This window comes from Misgurnus anguillicaudatus, chromosome 23, assembly GCF_027580225.2.
Source record: "Misgurnus anguillicaudatus chromosome 23, ASM2758022v2, whole genome shotgun sequence".
Taxonomy (NCBI): Eukaryota; Metazoa; Chordata; class Actinopteri; order Cypriniformes; family Cobitidae; genus Misgurnus; species Misgurnus anguillicaudatus.
Window position 1 is genome coordinate 14,179,261 of NC_073359.2, and position 19,184 is coordinate 14,198,444.

The following is a 19,184-nucleotide window of genomic DNA, read 5'->3' on the forward strand; positions in this document are numbered from 1 at the left end:
AAAGACTGTCTTATTTCAGAATATTAACGATTATAAAGTTGACTATTACTCTAAGTTAATCGTAAATTGTTGTAATATGTTTATGAATTGCGAATGTAAGGCTTAGTTAACTTAAATAAACCAGGCTTGATGACGTATGCAACCTGTATAGGCGACCTCCGGACGTTGCAGTCTTCCGATTGAGAAACGGCACTGTAGTTAGTATGTCAATATGCCCCAGAAGTTTTACTGTTGTATCCCATTAGTTTCGTGAGGATGTTTTTTTATTTTGCACTTTTGTAAGTTCCTTAATGTTAAAATGTAAATGTACAGTAAATTATGTTTGAATAATGTGCACACAATTTTATAGAGAAACATCTGGAAATAAACCTCATTAAAGTTTTATTTGAATTAAACACATAAAACAACAAAGTTTTCAATAGCTCCTCCTTAAAATGTCTTATATGCAAGTTAATTAAACATTTTTAACCACCAAGAATGTTTTCATTTTGCTCATTGTCTTATTATTACTATGTTATGGAAATTATAAATTGATTTGGTCAAAAACATTTAAATCTGTGTAATAATTGCATATTCAAAAGTGTCTTTTGTGGTTCATTATAAGCTATATTCCTTTTGTTAATTAGTAAATGTTTAGTAAGTGTTTTTAATTGTATTCAAATTATAATTAACTGAAATAACAGTAAGACTGATACCTTTACAACTTTTATTAATTTTTGTTTAGTCTGCTTCCTGCTTGTTATTTTTACACATCAGATTTAGCAATTACAAGAGGATTATGTCATTTTACTGAGCACATGACAACAGTATTTATTCTTTGAAACCTGAAATTCAAATAATGCAAAAAAAATATGAAATCACTTGATTGTAACACACATGTAGAGTCTCAGAGTTGTTCGTAGCCTTGTCCACGACGTTCACGGACAAGCACAAAGGTCAAAATTGCAATGAGACAAACTGCTGCAGCTACAGCTCCCAAAATAATCGGAATCATTCGCTTGTTGTAATCCGCCCAGCATTCAGCATCTAAAATAAAGTTATAAAAAAGTTATCTTTGGGTATGCATTTTATTTTATTTTTTATTTATTTTAATTTTTTTAAAGAAAACATGTAAAATAACTCATTTTAGTTTACAAAATGTTACTTAGTTGATTTATTTATATTTACATTTAAAAACATACTGTATTATGTAGACATGTGCAGGCTGATATCCCACCTTTTCCGAACGCTCCATTAGCCAGATCAAAAGCTTGCATCTGCAGAGGTATAAGTTTAACTCTGAAGTTATTTGCCAGTATCAGCATCGTCTCAGACTTGCACTTGAAGCTCAGGCCATTGCTAGTTTTGAACAGGTTTTCATGATCCACAATTCCAATGTAGGGTTTACCTATTCATTGTAAAAAAATATTAAATCAAAATTACATCAAAAGTATAATTTTTATCAAACTAATGGTTACATGTCAATCTCTTGAAAGACTAGATTCACCACAAAATCAATAGAAAGATTTAGGGGCGGTTTCCAGGACAGGGCTTATCCTAGTCCCAGACTAAAATGCATGTTTGAGCTAACTTTAATTTAAAAACACCTTGTCTTGTTTATTTTTAACATATTTCATTAACATTCATTTCATATTGACATTGTTATGTCTTAAGATGCACACCTGTAGTATTTTGTAAGGTATGTTTGTAAAAATGACCAAATATTTAAAAGGCCTAGTCCTGGATTAACCTAAACCCTGGCCGGGAAACCACCCCATATAGTTTATACTTACTTTGGCATTTTTTACAAGGAGGGGCGGGATTCAAAAGACCTTTAATAGTCTTCACATACGAGAAACCGCCTTCCTGTAAATGTGGTTAATAAAAAATAAAATATATTAGCATGTTGATGTCGATGATGTTTTTATATTTGATAAGGTTAATTAAATAATTATATATTTTAGTTTATAAAAAAGTTAAATCAGTTTAAATTAAATCAGATGAGCTGTAGGTACCTTTATAAAGGTGAACTCTAGATGTCCACCTTCAAAGTCCAATGAGAGCACTGATTTAGTGTCCCCACAATATCCTGTGGCTTGTATTAAGCTGGGATTCAGGTTGTAATAATAATTTTTCTGCAATACAAAGAAAGTAAATCATACCAATATTATATAAATTAATGGTGCATCATGCATATAAAAAAGTAAAATTAAAATAATTAGCAAGATTCAAATTTCTAGGAGGATCAACAAAAGTGCTGATAGGCTTGTTTTGCAATATGCTTATCCTTGGCGAGTCGTTAACTGACTTAACACAGTGTTGGTCATCAACCAAATGAGTTCTCACCCCTTGAAAATATATGCTGAGACTTGAAATAAAAGTGCTGAGACTCTAACAGGCTTACTTTGTTCACCCTCACGACATACTCCACTCCCAAACTGGCCCGCACACATACTTTGCCCTGAGGGTTCTTTAAAGTGCATGTAAACTGAAGTGGAACGGTTTCTTTGGGCTGAAGAATAGGTCTCTTGGGCAGATTTGTAGCATTGTTGTGGCTATCATGGCCTTCAACTGTAGAAGCTTCTTTTGTTATAGAGTCAAACGCATTTGAGGTGAGAGTATTTCCTGTAAGCACAAAGCAGTTGGCAAAGTGTTAACCAAGGTTGAGTTATTAGCTATTGGGTTTTACATATTTACTGTGTAATACGGTGCAAAGATACTAAACATATATATATAAAGAATGTACATGAAAGTGATGTGAATGTATCCAGATGAGCTAAATATTGCATTTTATAACATTCACAGAAGTAAACATTTATGTTGTTCACATTTAATTCAAATGATATTTAAGTCTGTATGCAATACAAACACAAATCAACTCACCTCGCCACTGCAGAGAGCACAGTATCAGAAACAGAAGGGTGATGCGACTTGTGTGAATCATATTGAAAAGTGTTTTGGGGTTGCAGAACAGTTTTTGTTATATGCAGCTTACATGCGGCAGTCAAGTAATACACACACGTTTGTGAGGGAGGACCAATGTGGTTTTGATGTCATCAGCTTGTTTAACATCAGGAAGCAACTTTGACCTGTACATTTTAAACTGTTTTAAAATTAATACAGAATGTTTGTGTAATATTTTGTAAAAAAAAAAAAAAGTATTAGCTATGTGTTCTAATTATATTTGCCAATTCAAATATTTATTTTATATTTAATGTCATTATTTACAGTTAAATTCAGTTATATTTATAGCCAAAGAATTTGCATATACAGTATCTCACGAAAGTGAGTACACCCCACCTGTCATGATTTCAGTTTTACCGGCTGCTGTATTTTTGTTTCCCTGTGTTTGTGTTTTGTGTCTCGTTGCAAGTTCGTCTTTGTATGTGCTCGCCCGTTTCTAGCCTTGTCTAGATCCTAGTCTTGTCTTGTCGTGTCGTGTGAGTTTTCCTAGTCAGTTAAAGGTGCAGTGTGTAATTTTTAGAAGAATCTCTTCACATAAATGCTAAATATTTTACAAAACTATATGATCAAGGGTGTATAAAGACCTTTCATGTAATTTACCGTTATGTTTTTATTACCTTAAAATTAGATGTTTTTATCTACATACACAGAGGGTCCAGCCATTTTGTGCTGCCATGTTTCTACAGAAGCCCTTAACGGACAAACTTTTTTTACCAAGTTGTCTCCGACGATGACATGTTTGTCCGGTGGCGGCTAACGTAGTTCCTCTATGCGTTTCAAAAGCAAAGGATGAGCAGTGGACTGAGCCGTTGGTTGCAATGCACAACCTCACCACTAGATTCCGCAAAAATCTACATACTGCACCTTTAATAGTATATTCCCTGTTTATCTGTGCTCTCTGCTACCCGGAAGATTTGGTTTACCGCTGCTGTTTCCATCAGTGATCCTCTGTTTCATCTTCTCATTAAAGACTGCCTTATATCTCCATCTCCGTGCAGAGGATTCTCATCACGGCTTTGCCGCTGTCCAGCAGGGCGATCCTTCGCCTTGGGAGCTGTCCAGCTTCTCCCTGTCAGCACTCAGCACCACTAACGCTCTCTCTCTCTCTCTGCCCGCCACAGGATCACTTCTCTCGCCCAGGCGAGTTGTGGATTTCTCTTGCGGTGCCGTGTGCCATCCTTCCTCTCTCCCACCGTCCGTTTAAGTGTGGCTGGAGCCCGGACGTGTGTGGTTCTCTCTCTGACCCAGTGTGTGTGCTCATCGCCTTTTTGCCATCTGCCTCGATGTGGCCTGTGTGCCCAGACGTGCTACTGACTCTCCTTTATATTATTTTATTTCAATAAATATTTATGTTCATCTGCACTGGGATCTCTCTGTGTTTTTTGCCCTCACACCACCATTTTATTATATCTTCTCAAGGGACTATTTTATAGAAATTAATTTTGGATATATTGTAGAGTAGTCCATTCTGATTGTATAGCAGTACAAGATTTACTGTCCTCTAAAAATTACTTAACATAAAGACATTATTGTCTGCTATGAGGAAAAGTTCCGCCCGGACCGAATTGTGCAAACACCCGTCACTTCCGGGTAACCCCGGGCAACCAAATCAGCGGTAATGCCTAACAGGTGTGTGCGATGAGGTGGCGATCGTTTAGTGGGCAATTCACACGCTGGAAGAAGTATAAAGGAAGCGTGCAAGATACAGGAAGTAGTCTATGGTTGGAAAGAAACACTGCGGGTGAGGCTGTGTATATGCTGTTACGGAGATGAGGGGAACAGGCAGAGGCATTCAAGAGGATTCGCTGACTGAATGAAGCGTTTGGAGATGAACCAACAGAACAGGTTTGAAGAGAACGAAGTTTGAGGAGAAGGAGTGTTAAGAAGGAGGAAAGAAAAATGCTCCTGAAACTGTGAGTACAGCGGGTTGTTTACTTTCATTGAGACACCAGGAAACGGAGATTAATTCTTTGTGTGGAGATTGTTCATTGTTTAGTGGCCCCAACGTGGAGAACGAAGCGGGTGGGCGAGTCAGAGGATTAAACACATCGATACCACTCCCGTGTCAGCGATCCCAACGTTTCCCTCAGGGTGTGTCTTGACGTAGTGCGGAGTACTGGCCCTACAAGTCACTAAAGTGTGTGTATTGCAGTGGGTGAGTGTGCTTTTTGACATGTGCACCTGAAGTCCTGCAGTGCTGTGCCATGTCTCCTGTTGTCTGTACTCGCCCCTAGGTCAAGCAAATCCCTGTGGGTGCCACGTGAGCTGCTGTGGCGGCGACCGCCATCTTGTGTTTACCCACCTACAACTCCAGCCCTTGCGTACAAATAAGAACGAAGTCGAGCGAGTACATCAAGTGAGGTATTGTGGGGGAAGACCATACTGTAAAAAGGGGAGTGGTGAAACTGTTACAGACAAGTATAACCGTCTGCGTGCATGTCTTGTACTGTGGAGAGAGTCCAGCTGCCTGCCTCTCTGATCTAGGTGCCTGTCTGGCCACTGGAAGGAACGAAAAGCAGGCGTATCAGTCTGACTGCATGGACATAGTGTTGCGGTCCCATCTACCTCCCTTTCCCGGGACGACATCGGCCGTGCTCAGCCCAACAAGTAGCAGTTGGAAGCTGGTAAAGACCACCCTCCCTAGCCCTTGAACGAAGCCAAGGTGACGTATGGTTTTTCTTGTCCATGTTTGCAATAACTGGCTCTGAACCTGTAGAGTCCAGATGCAGTAATTGAGATAACCCGTTGCCCGCAATAAAGCTAAAAGCTATACTTACCTTGAAAGTCCTGTAAGCCCAGAACAGCACGCCCCAGTGAGAGACCGAGTGTTACCTGAACCGAGCTAAAAGCTATACTTACCTCGAAAGTCCTGTAAGCCCAGAACAGCATGCCCCAGTGAGAGACGGAGTGTTACCTGAACCGAGCTAAAAGCTATACTTACCTCGAAAGTCCTGTGAGCCCAGAACAGCACACCCCCGTGAGAAACAGAGTGTTACCTGAACCGAGCTAGTAGCTATACTTACCTTGAAAGCCCTGTAAGCCCAGAACAACACGCCCAGCGAGATACAGAGTGGTATCTGAACCAAGTTAAAAGCTATACTTACCTTGAAAGCCCTGTGAGCCCAGAACAGCAGGCCCAGAGTGTCACCTGACCCAAGCCAAAAGTTATACTTACCTCATAAGCCCCATAAGTCCAGGACAGCACGATCCAGCAACGACCAAGTGCATTCCGACACGACACAGAAGTTATATTTATTCCGTAGGCCCTGCAAACCCAGGACAGAACGTTTTAGTACTGGTAAAGAGTATTATCGGCCCAAGTAAAAGACTGCACTCACCTTGTCCTTTGCCTGTGACTTTAGGAGCCTTGTGCGTCGAGCTGTGAGGACCTCGGGTCCACGGACAGAGAGGAGTTGTCCAAGCATCCAGTGGAGAGAGAAAACAGAAGGAACAAGTTTCTTCCAAGTCAGAACCAGTAGCAATACTTACCTTGCCCTTTACTTGTATTCTCAGGAGTTCTGCTGCAGCGTGTGGTGTCCATCTCCAGCCTCCGGGGAAGTAGACATCGACCAAGCGCCCTGTAGAGAGGAGTGGAGAGACAAGTCATTCCTAACTCCGACCCAAGGAATATAACCTTCACCAGGTTGCAGGTAGCCGCTTCAGCCTTCCACCCACTTACTGTGTTTCTACTGTATTTCTGCCTCCAGGAGAAAAGGAGGGCGCCACGTGTCATAAACCACAAGGAGGAGGACAAAAGGCCCCCAGGAGGATATACTTACCGGCCGTAGGAACAAAGGAGCTCCGTTTCCCCTCTCCCTTCATATATGTAGAAACGGTAGGGATATGAAGCGGGTAAGCGGATTAAACTGGTTCAGCCGGTGGTCGTTGGTCGCGCACCGGCTAGGCATCACGTTGAAGGACAACCAGTAGTTCAGTGGTGCGATGACCTTCACAGCAACAGGAACTGGGTCTGTTTGTCTCATTGTCCTCGGGGTCGAGGACGAGACAGGGAGACAAAAACAGAGTTCTATTAGCGTAGGGGCCGTTCGCATGTAATGCAAGTGTCATACATTATAGTGGTTTAAGTCAGCTCGGTTCCAGACAGGCTAACTATTGCGGCAAAAGTATATTACCCATATGAGGTATGTGAGTGCTTTGTTCTAGACAAAATAACTACTGCGGGAAAAGTACATTTACTGGACATTTTATGTAAATGCTTTGTTAAAGAAGAATGTCTTAAGTTTAGATTTAAATTGATCGACTGTGTCTGATACTCGAACGTTGTTTGGTAAGTCATTCCAGAGCTTAGGGGCCAAGTAGGAAAAGGATCTACCACCTTTAGACACTTTTGATATTCTAGGGATAATTAAGTGACCAGAATTTTGTGAGCGCAGTTTACGTGGTGGATTGTATTCTGATAGTAGTTCTTTAATATACGAGGGCGCTAGGCCATTTAAGGCTTTGTAGGTGATTAGTAATATTTTAAATGGTATGCAATATTTAACTGGTAGCCAATGTAAAGATGTCAGAATTGGAGTAATGTGGTCATACTTTTTAGATCGAGTAAGCACTCTTGCGGCGACGTTTTGAACCAGCTGTAGCTTGTTTACCTGATTTGAATGGCATCTCCCGAATAACGAGTTCTATTCTAGAGGTCATAAAAGCATGTATAAGCTTTTCTGCATCTCATGCAGACAGCATATGGCATATTTTTGATATATTTCTAAGATGGAAGAATGCTGTGCGGCAGACGTTGGAGATGTGACTATCAAAAGATAGATTTCTGTCGAACATTACGCCTAAATTCTTAACCATGGAAGATGGCACCACCGTGCAGCCATCTATGGACAACTTGCAATCTGACATATTATGTTTGGAGCGATTTGGTTCAATAATAAGTATCTCAGTCTTATTGGAGTATAAGAAAATTGGCATAAGAAAGTTATGGGCCAACCAATCCCTATTATCACTAATGCAGTCTGTTAGCTTAGCAAACTGGTGGGTTTCGCTAGGATGTGACGAGATGTAAAGCTGGGTATCATCTGCATAGCAGTGAAAACTTATGTTATGTTTCCTGATAATGTCTCCTAGAGGTAACATATATAACGAGAATAGGATAGGGCCTTGAACTGATCCCTGAGGTACGCCGTATTTAACGGGGGAGTGATATGACTCTTCCTCATTTACAAAAACAAAGTGATATCGATTGGTTAGATACGATCTAAACCAGGCTAACGCCTGACCACTAATGCCAACATAGTTTTCTAGTCTATTGAGTAAGATTCTTGGATCTATTGTGTCAAAGGCTGCACTAAGGTCTAGTAATATAAGGATTGAGATTTCACCACGATCGGATGTTAATAGGAGGTCATTTGTAACTCTAAGCAGCACTGTCTCTGTGCTATGGTGGGGCCTGAATCCTGATTGGAATTTTTCATATGTATTATTGTCACAAGTCGGGGCGGACCCAGATGCTATGAGGTCACGCCCCTTTCTAATTTTCCACCTCGAGGAGGTTCCCAAAGCCACCCCAATGACCAGACACACAAGATAAGAATAAAATTAAAATGAAACTTTATTAAATTACTTAAAATTAAACAGTCAGGGAAGGGGAAAAGGGGACTTAAAATAAGGGCCTCTTCTGGCCTCCAGGCAAATTTAAAAGAGAGGGGAGGGGACGGCCTTTTGGGGTCTCTTTTATCCGTGGCGCCCTCCGCTATCCTGGAGGCAGAATTTCAGGTAACTAGTAGCAGTGGGCACGATGAGTACTCTTCGGGTAACTGGTTCGTAGTCTTCCTCCTTTAGAGGGCTCAGGGCTGTAACACAAGATCACACGGCACCTTTAACTGTGACTTTCTCTTTTACTTGCAGGTGGCTTATAGCAATGGATACGGTAAGTAATCTTCGAGTCGCTGGTTCGTAGTCTTCCTCCTTTAGAGGCTCGGGGCTGTAACACAAGATCACACAGCACCTTTACCTGTGACTTTCTCTCTTACTTGCAGGTGGACTGGTGGCGGTGGATACATTGAGTACTTTTACAGGTATCTGGTTAGTAGTTCTCCTCCTTTAGAGGGCTCGGGGCTGCAACACAAGATCACACGGCACCTTTAACTGTGACTTTCTTTCTCTTACAGGTGGACTGGTAGCAGTAGATACGGTGAGTACTTTTACGGGTAACTAGTTAGTAGTTTTCCTCCTTTAGAGGCTCGGGGCTGTAACACAAGATCACACGACACCTTTAACTGTGACTTTCTTTCTCTTACAGGTGGACTGGTAGCAGTGGGTACGGTAGGTATTTTCCCAGGTATCTAATTCGTACTTGTATGGGACTTTTCGTAGCCTACGGTGTGTGTGCAGTGGATGGATTTACTCACAGACCCTCCGTGGTGAGATGGTCACTTATGGCCTTTACCTCCAAGGCCTCTATCACAAGCTAGGGGGGATAGAGTACTGTCACCGATGAGCCGAACGCTGCCCTCTCCTCCCTGTATGTGTAGCTCCAGAGATCTGGACAGGGGCGCACCTTTGAAGAGGCTCCGGGACAGACAGGTTACTACACTTCTACACACACACTTTGCTTTTCTTCACATATGCATCAGCACTCGAATCTCTACTCACGCAAAGGTCTGAGTCTCCAGTGTAATCCACCACCAACTGCACTACAATGGGGACTCTGGATGCCACGCCCATCTCCACACTGAATCACTGCGCAGCAGATGCTTTAATAGCACTTCGCCCACCGCACGGCGTCTCCTCTCGCGGCCGACTCGCTATAATGGCTCCTGACAACAAATACACAGCACAACACTGCACGACATCAAGTGCACACATCCAGCAAAGTCACGACTCACCCACGACACACCTTAAGTGAAAAATAGTAAGGTCAGGCCAAGATCTTCCCGGAGTCGGCTGTGGGCCGGCGGGGCGGTGTAATCGAAGGCTGTTGATTGAAGTAGCTATTGCAATGGTCCTCCTTCCTTAAAATGCTGCACTGCCGGCTCGCCCACCACTCTGCTCCGTGACAGGGCCGCTATCTTCGTTCGCTGGGGGCTCACACACACATGAAACAACGTACTCTCAATAATTACATCCAGCTGTAAATTCCTTGTACTCACGGTAAGTTGTCACACTCTCTCTCTTGGTCTCCGTGGCATCCACACGGCTAAGTTGCATGTAATCCAGTCGTATTTATCCAACGATTTCAATGAGGATATGCATGTCAATACTTTCACAACACCAATAACTTTCAATAAACTCAGCCAACGATTTCTCCTCTTCTTCCGTTTCCAACTCGCATCTCATTTAATCCTCCTTCTGTACGCCACAGCAGCACCAGTATCCACTTCACCACCGTAAACAATGAACCCAATCAGCACAACAAGCCCGATGGGCAAAACGAACCACTGGTTCTCGCGTCCTCTTCTGTGGTGCTCCTTTAATAAAACGACCTCCACTCCTTTCTTTCGGCTCCTTCAGCCGTCTTCTTTCTGCTCGCTTTAGCGATCCCCGGATCAACGGCGCCTTCTAAGGAAGGGGTGTTTAATCTGCCCTTGGCGGAGCAGAGCTTACCCCGAAATCAACTCTCCAGTCAACCGCGCCCATACTGTGTTTCTATGGGCCTATTTAGCTGTCTTCTCTTCATTCTTCCTCCAATCACAACTGCCACTTTTAAATCCGCACACCTGTTTCTTGTAAGCCCCGATTGTGTTGCCCCAGACAACCAGGAAGTAAAGAGTGTTTGTGAAAGAAGGTCTGGCAGGAAACCATCTTCAGGTGGAACCAATCTCCGCCACTTTTGGTTCCGCCCTACAATAGTCGCCCTGTGACATTATTATTCGCTATGAATGTGCGTAGCTGGCTTTCCACTACTTTTTCTAATATTTTAGAAAGAAAAGGTAGATTTGAGATTGGTCTAAAGTTATTAAGATCTCCCTGGTCAAGGTTTGGTTTTTTAATGAGTGGTCTAATAACTGCTAGTTTGAAAGCTGTTGGAACGTATCCTAATTCTAGAGATGAGTTAAATATATTTAGTACCGCGTCTGATACTACATGAAATACCTCTTTTAGTAATTTTGTGGGAACGGGTTCTAGTATACAGGACGATGATTTGGATGACGTTACTAGTTTAGAGAGCTCTTCTATTGTAGTAGGTTTAAATGACTCAAGATGTTCATATGGTAATCTAGTGATAAATGTACTATTGGGTATAGTGGTGGCTGCTTGTGTAGTTTCTGTGTTTTCCCTAATGAACATAATTTTGTTAGTAAAGTTTCTGTTTGTTCTTTGTTTCTAGTCAGTTTCGCAACTGTGCTAAATGGGAAACGAGGGTTGTTATGATTTTCTTTAATAAGCGTACTAAGATAGGTAGATCTGGCGGTTTTTCTCCTGCAAGAGGGGAAAAGAGACAGAAGACGACATTTTAGATTCCCCTTTCCCTTCCCAAGAATATTTTTACTAATTTAAATAAAGTTTGTTTTAATTTTACTTATCCTTCTCTCGTGTGCTTGGTCATTGGGGTATCTTTGGGGACCTCCTCGAGGTGGAACTTAGGGAGGGACGTTAGTGGTCCGCTCTGACCGGTGACACATACATGTTGTGACAAACTTCGCATTGTGCGCCCTCGAATAAAGTAGTCACCGGCTGCCTCTGCAAATGTGTCTATTTTGTATTAGAGCAGTCAAAATTTGCTGCGCTCAGTACAATTCTTTCCTACTAACCTCTAAATGTTAAACATGGCACCTCATTTGTTAAACATTATTGCTTTCCACAAAGATAGCCTAGGCTATAAAAGAAGATTGGTAACACCCCAAAACTTAGGTCGAAGTTACAGTAAAATAGCCAGGGTCATACAGAGGTTTTCCAACAAGTTCTGGTCAGTGACGGCATATTCAAAATATGTGTTTAGAATGTCTTGTGTTGCTCATCATGTGTTAGGGTTAGGGTTATGTAAACCATGTGCATCATGCGTCATGTCAAAATAAGTGCCTGCTGCACATGCAAGACTAGCCTGACGTTGTCATACTCAATTCTAGTCAGAATTTGAGTCTGATACCGCTCCATTGAGCTATAATTATGAGGCGTGTCTCAACCGAAAAATGCCTCTGCACTCAATTGGATAGACCTACGACCAATCAGAGCAACGCAGTGTGTGACGTACGTTACGTCTTTTGCAGCCTGACCGAACTGCTAGTTATTTCGCTACAATGACACATTGTGATTATACTAAGTCTTAGAGAACGTACATCAACACCTACTATGTTTACAACATTTCGTTTATATCACAACATTAAGTATTTACTAAGTCATACAGTAAGACTATCTCTTACCATTTGTACGTTAGGTGATCCACGAGGATACCCATTACGTTGGCTTGAAAATATTGGAGCCTAGCATGTCCCTCCACTTATTCAGCAACCACGATTCCGGGCTTTCGAAAAGAAGCTGGCAACGACCGCTAATTATATCCATCTCGTCATGCATGCCGAGTTGCATCGCCTTGATACCAGTTTCAGTTGCGACCAACTTTTGCTGAATCCTGTAGGAAGGACGGCAAAAACATCAACAAATGCCCTGCTCGCGTTTCTCTGTTCCTCTTTTAAAATCAATGCTATGTCGATATCTTTTAGAACAGACTCAATGTCAGAATCCACACATCTGAATTCTACAGTGGCAGCCATTTTGTTGTACACAGATTCAACACACGCGCTCTTTGGTGACGTGGTTCATTACGTTACTGTTGATTATCTGTCCATCATCGTATAAAGCCCGCCCTGACAATTTGATTGGTTCGACCAGCTTTGGGTCTAGCATAGTAGCTCCTCAACGCAGAAACCCCAGACCGATCTTCCTGTTCTCAAAATCTTGTGGGCGGGGCTAAGATCGGCTGGCATCCAGGCTAATGCAAGACACTAACTCAACAATAAACTCTGATTACACATGAGAATTTGGGACATGGGGTCTCTTTCATCATAAATCCCTTCAAAGCATGTATTTTGACATGACACATGATGCAGATAAGTTTACATGACAAGTACTCAGTACTCCATACGGCACACACTACAACCATTCGGTTTGCATGGCAGTCGCCCACACATGCCGGACACCAACACGTCAAATTGAGCCAAAATAGTTTATCTTAGTCTTATCAGAGCACAGGACATGGTTCCAATAATTCATGCTCTTGGACAGTCCTCAGCAAACTGTTTGCAGGCTTTCTTGTGAGACAACTTAAAAAGAGTCTTCCATCTGGGACGATGGCCATGCAAACCGTCTTGTTGCAGTGTGCAGCGTATGGTCTAAGAACTGACAATCTAATCATCCGCTTTTGCAACCTGTAAAGCAATGCTGGCAGCACTTATGCATCTGTTTTTGTCACCAATCTTCTCATAGCCTATGCTATTTTTGTGGAGAACAACATTTCTGTTTCTTAAATCCTAAGAGAGTTTTTTTGACATGAGGTGCCATCTTCAAGATTCAGTGGTCGTATGATAAAAACTGTACTCAAAGCATAAAATTTTAACAGCTCTAATACAAGATACACACATTTGTATGTTCCTGTCAAGCAGACAAAAAAACACGAACGTGATGAATAGCACATGTGGCTTTGCATGGTTAAACAATACATCTGTTATCACTTAGGGTGTACACACTTTTGTTGCCAGCTACTTTGACATAATAGTGTAGGTGAAATGTGAGGGGTATATTCCTTTTTGTAAGATTCTGTACCTCCAATGTTTACCCTGCTGGAAAAAAACAGCATACCAGCAAGACCAGCATTGCGACCACCAGCATAGATTAGCATAAATCCCGTGCTGGTCTGGTGCAGGTTTAGCTGGGGGTCATCAGCATACCAGCACTAGCACCAGCATCCCATGCTGGTCATACCAGCAAGATGTTTTTGTGCTGGTATGCTGGTGACCACCAGCTAAATCAGCACCAAACCAGCATGGGAATGATGCTGGTCTATGCTGTTTTTTCAGCAGGGTATTTGATAGTGTGTCAGTGTGTGGAAGACCATTAGATCTTACTCTGGAACAAGTGCTGGATATGTGCTTGTTGTCAGTCTAATTCTCTTTTAGCAATTTACTTCAAATGTGTTATATAGGGCTTTTTAATAATGTTGCATGTAAAATGTAAATAAATGTATTGCAAATGTAGTATTTTAACAATTAATGAGACACTTTGGGATATTTATAAAGTGAGGATTAGGTTTAGTGTTAGCGATTTCTCTGATTTATTTCTGAAAGACAAGGTTTGAACTTACGTTGTTTTTTATGGCCTATTATTTTTTGTTTGTTTTTCGTACTAATATCTGGCAACACTGGTTGACCAGCAACTAAACTGACAGACAGGGTGTGTACCCATAGTGTAACATGGCAAAAAGGTTAAGACTACATTAGATCCCAGGTAAAAAAAAATAGAGTATACTTGAATGTTCTAAAACAAATCCATTTGTAAATTATATAAAGTTGTACTACAAATATACTAATGAAAAGTAAAGTTCTACTTTAGTGGTACTTCAGTGCACCTGCTAAAGTATGCTAAATACCTGTACCAGTTATTAACTCTTTCCCTACCACTGACAAGTTATCTTGTCTATTAAAAGAAAATGTTTCCCTGTCAATGACAAGTTTTTAGGACAATCCATTCTGGTATTATCGACTAGGTGGTACCCAACTTATGAAACTAACTTTTGTGAAAATCATAAAAAAAATCCTGGTGCTGGCTGGCAACTTTTCCAAAAATGCATGGCGGGGAAAGAGTTAAATAGATTTTTAAATGTATTAAAATAAATGGTGTCTCAAAATAGCACAGTTAATCTTAAGAAGTACTAAGGACAAATTTGCTATATATATATAGCTACAAAATTAGTGTGCGAAAATAGTACATTTACTACGTCTATTTTTTAAAAAGTGTATTTTAGTAAATTTTTTTCACCCTGGACCTCACTAATTTTCAAACCCTAGCTACCGCCGTGATTAGGTTCATATAATTCGACTTGAGCTACTTCATTGTTTGCGTACTGTTTGTTTGCTAATTTTTAGCTTTAAATGACCAAGAACTTTACTTAAAGATGTTTAAAAATGTATTACAACTACAACTACAACAACTACTTAATTAAATGTGTTTTAAACAAAGTGAATTTTGTTTGTAAAAAAACAAATGTTATGTTTTAGAAAAATAAATAACAGTTGTTCTTCACACTTTTCTATGTGTTTCTAAAAGTTTCTTTTACTTCCCTTTTCACTTTGGTCAGTTGTAGAACACATTTTCAGGTGTCACTTTTTTTGCTGTGTTTTAGTTTTAAAAATGCATTTTTTTTTTATATGCAGAATTAATGTTAAAATCTTTGAATATTTTGATAATCTTTACAACGAAAAACTTCATTGTTTCAACATGTGAGTAACAACGCATCACAGTCTCTTCTAATAGTAGTCTCTTCTCTCTGATCTTATGACTGTAAGTATTTTTTGTTTCAGGTAATCATCTGAGTCTAACTGTATTAACTACTAATGCTCAGTACTTTTATCTGTATGGATCAGAACAACTTAGGATGTCCCATGTGATAATACTTTTTAAATATTTAAAAGATTTATTAAAATATATTTTTATTCATTACAAATGTCAGTGCTATTGTCTGAAGATGCACACCAGTAATGTTTTTGTAAGGTATGCTTGTGAAAACTATACTTGTAATTATAAATAAAGCCTAGCCCTGGATTAATCTAATTTACACTGGTTGCAGCTTAATTGGTTAAAATGTCACTTTGGATAGGCTAAAAACATCTGCCATCTGAGTAAATATAAGGATCATGTGCACATGGTAAAATGGCCACATAGCTTAATGCAAAAGCCTGGTCTTTCAACTCAAAATCTACAGTATCTGTTCCATCGTCACATTTGCTAGTCTTGTTTATACTTAAAGTGATTGTATTTGGTCATGATTCCTTTAAGAATATTAGGTGTCAATAAGGAGTCATGTCATGTGTTAATCAGGAAGTAGTCAAGCATGGCACAGAGAGCAGTATGGGTGCATCTCCAAACTTGGCCACCCGAAGGCATGTGCAAGCGGCAGGAAGTAAATGCGCAAGACTTCATCCAAAACTTGTTACAAACCTGTATAAATTTCTTTGTTTTGATGAACAAAGAGAAAATTTTTTTGAGGAATGTTTGTAACCAAACCGTTTATGAGCCCCATTCACTTCCATAGTATTCTTTTTTCCTATTATGGAAGTAAATGGGGCTCACAAACGGTCTGGTTACAAACATTTCTTAAAATATCTTTCTCCGTGTTCATTAAAACAAACTGTTTACGAGCCCCATTCACTTCTATAGTAGTGAATGGGGCTCATGATCGGTTTGGTTACAAAGATTTCTCAAAATATCTTTGTGTTCATTAAAACATAGAAATGTATACATGTTTGTATAAACATGATGGTGAGTAAATGATGACAAAATGTTTGGGTGAACTATCCATTTAAAAAAGAGCAGTGCCCTTTGTAGTGCAGTGCCGGCACATTTGGGTATTCAGGGTAATAAGAAAGCAGATAAATTAGCAAAAAAGCAGCTAAAAAGTAAAATGTTGAAATATATAATAAGTTATTCAAATCAGAGGCAAAGAGCATAGTTTGAAGTGAAGTAATGGAGAAATGGCAAAAGCAGTGGGGCAATGAAACAAAAGAAAGATACTTTTATTAAGTGCAAAATAGGGTGGGTGTTACAGGAGATAAGGAAATGAATAGGAATGAACAAGTTATTTTAAGCAGACTAAGAATTTAGTAACCTAAATGGTACTTTTTATATTATGGGAAAGCATCCAACAGGTTTGTGCACTTACTGTCAGGAAAAGGTGACGGTGGAGCATGTCCTCATATCATGTGGAAAATTTAATCAGGAAAGGCAATAAATGATGATTCAGAGTATAGAACAGAAAGAGGGAAACTTTAAAAGTATTGTAGATCAAGCGGAGAAGGGACAACTCATTAAGTATTTATTCAACTACTTAAAAGAAACTGGACTGGATAAGAAAATATAATGTTAGGCAAAGTTTGAACAGATTACAAGTGATGCAACAATTTGAATGCCAGCTGCCATAAACCCCAAAGAAGAAAAAGAAGCTCTTAATGCACACTTATCCAAATACCCACATTTGTGGTCTTCGCACTTGACTACTTACATGACATATCTCCTGTAATTGGCCCTAGTGGGCACAAAGTGTGGAAGCATGCATGTATAGTTATTCATGCGATGGGACACACTTAGTAAGTGTAAAAATGTTAATCCAGGTAGTGGCAGCAATTTGCACCAAAACATATTCATTTTGTTTACGCTACTTAAAATATATATTTTTACGTTTTTCTTTAAATTAAATTAACACATAAAACTCTGAAATGAGCATTTGCTGAACTTTTATTTGCTGAATTTTTTGCACCTGTAAAGAACTTCCCATTTTGTGCATGCTGCTTAATTAAAATGTATTGTTTATTCAGTAGTCCCTGAATAAATGACGCAATTAATGTTGTTTATGTGATAAATGTAATAAAAGCAGTTGCAGATGTTTAACAAAATGCATAACATGAAATGAAATTTGCAACACTTTCAGTTTTACTACCAAAATATGTATTTATCCATTAATTAACTTGCAATTTAAAGTTGCCCAAACCTTGCGAAATGTCACAAATAAAGTCTCAAAATTTACATCCAGAACATGATGCATGATGGGATTTTCTTATGCTTTGTCTTTGGAAAAGCCCACACTGCTGCAGGCTTCATGCACTTTACCAACCCAGAAGTCCTTGCAAAAGAGCAATCAGACCAATCAGACAATGGATGGGAGGAGTTCACACTGATGGGCAATTTATCTTCCTATTTCCGGCATGACGCTTGAGTCTACCCCAAAACACGACTCTGGTGTGCCCTTGTGGACTCATGTCAAGGGTCCCAAAAGTTCAATTTTGCTTTCATCTGACCATACTATAGTCTCCCAATAATCCACATGCTTCTCCAAATGCTCTTTCGCAAACTTTAACCGAGCCTCAACATGCTTTTTGTTCAGAAATGGAGTCTTGCTTGGTGAGCGTGCATGGATGCCATGGCGGTTCAGTGCATTGCTTATAGTTTTCTTTAAAACAACAGTACCTGCTGATGCAAGATCTTCCTGAAGTTCTGCCTGAGTGGTTCTTGGCTCTTGGAGAACTCTCCTGATTATTCTTTGGACTCCTCAGACAGGGATCTTACGTGGAGCACCTGATCGTGGCTGGTTTATGTAGTGATGTTACGTTTGACACCGAAGCTTCGATGCTTGCTTCAGACTCGAAAAGTCCTTGCAATGAACCACTGCTTCGGAGCTTGTATCGTTACGTCACTAGTCACGTGAAATACGACGTCTGAAGCAAACACACTGGTTCATTTCTCTAGTGAACCACACGACTGCTTTGATAGCCCAGCGGCGTTGATAGGTTTGAAACTGGCGGCTTTATTTTCCACGCAAGTGAAGCCAAACCATAGAAAAGCTTTCTAAACAATTTTTGTGTACTCCAGCATCATCTGTTTCATGTGAGAGAATATTCTCCAAAGCTGGTGAATTTGTTAAAAAAAGAAAGAAATCGCCCACATCACCAAATGTATTAGGCTATATTATAAAATTATTAAAAAATATAAAATTATATTATAATTAATATAAAATTATATTTCTGAATAAAACCACAACATTTAATGAATATCCTCCTCCACATTGTCCAAGCCCTGTCCAGTTGCCCTCTGCCACATTATAAATACATTTTTAAATACATAAATGTCCAGTTATAGTAAGTTGTAGAGTGCTGTATTCTACGGCTAAATATTCACACACAAACACATCTCATGTTCAATGTTTTATTGAGGGTTTGAAACATGAACACAGTGTCAAAGCTCTGACAGCCCAAATCGGGTACATTAACCTACTCGCATTGTCAGCTTTGTTGCATTACATTTACTTCACCAGCAGATGGTGGTGTGCATTTTCTGTTTGAATGAAGCTTCGAGTAATGAACCATTTTCGACACAATTGTATCGGAAAGCAATAATGCTTCGAAACGCTTCATTTGGCCATCACTAGGTTTATGGTGAAGTGATGCTCTTTCCATTTCCAGATAATGGGCCCCACAGTGCTCACAGGAACATTCAGCATTCTGGAAATGCGCCTATAACCATTCCCATCAAAATGCTTTTCAACGATAAGATTACGAAGATCTTGAGAGGGT

The 19,184-nt window shown here is 40.0% G+C and overlaps 1 protein-coding gene across 1 annotated transcript; it reads right to left on the reverse strand.

Moving 5' to 3' along the window:
- Positions 1-364: 364 nt before the first annotated feature.
- On the reverse strand, positions 365-4,369 carry lamp3 (lysosomal associated membrane protein 3). The gene is made up of 6 exons (XM_055218578.2): positions 2,863-4,369; positions 2,384-2,604; positions 1,995-2,114; positions 1,773-1,845; positions 1,217-1,387; positions 365-1,026 (listed from the first exon to the last, which is right to left on the reverse strand). Exons 1-6 carry the CDS (start codon positions 2,921-2,923, stop codon positions 887-889), a joined length of 786 nt encoding a protein of 261 aa, XP_055074553.1. The 5' UTR covers positions 2,924-4,369; the 3' UTR covers positions 365-886.
- Between the last annotated feature and the right edge of the window lie 14,815 nt (positions 4,370-19,184).

Excerpts from the sequence above, each read along its gene's own strand:
- lamp3 (XM_055218578.2), bottom strand. The coding sequence starts at position 2,923 with ATGATTCACACAAGTCGCATCACCCTTCTGTTTCTGATACTGTGCTCT. Across the intron at positions 1,388-1,772 it reads TCCTTGTAAAAAATGCCAAA|GTAAACCCTACATTGGAATT; the intron begins GTAAGTATAAAC and ends TACAATGAATAG. Across the intron at positions 1,027-1,216 it reads TAATGGAGCGTTCGGAAAAG|ATGCTGAATGCTGGGCGGAT; the intron begins GTGGGATATCAG and ends ACTTTATTTTAG.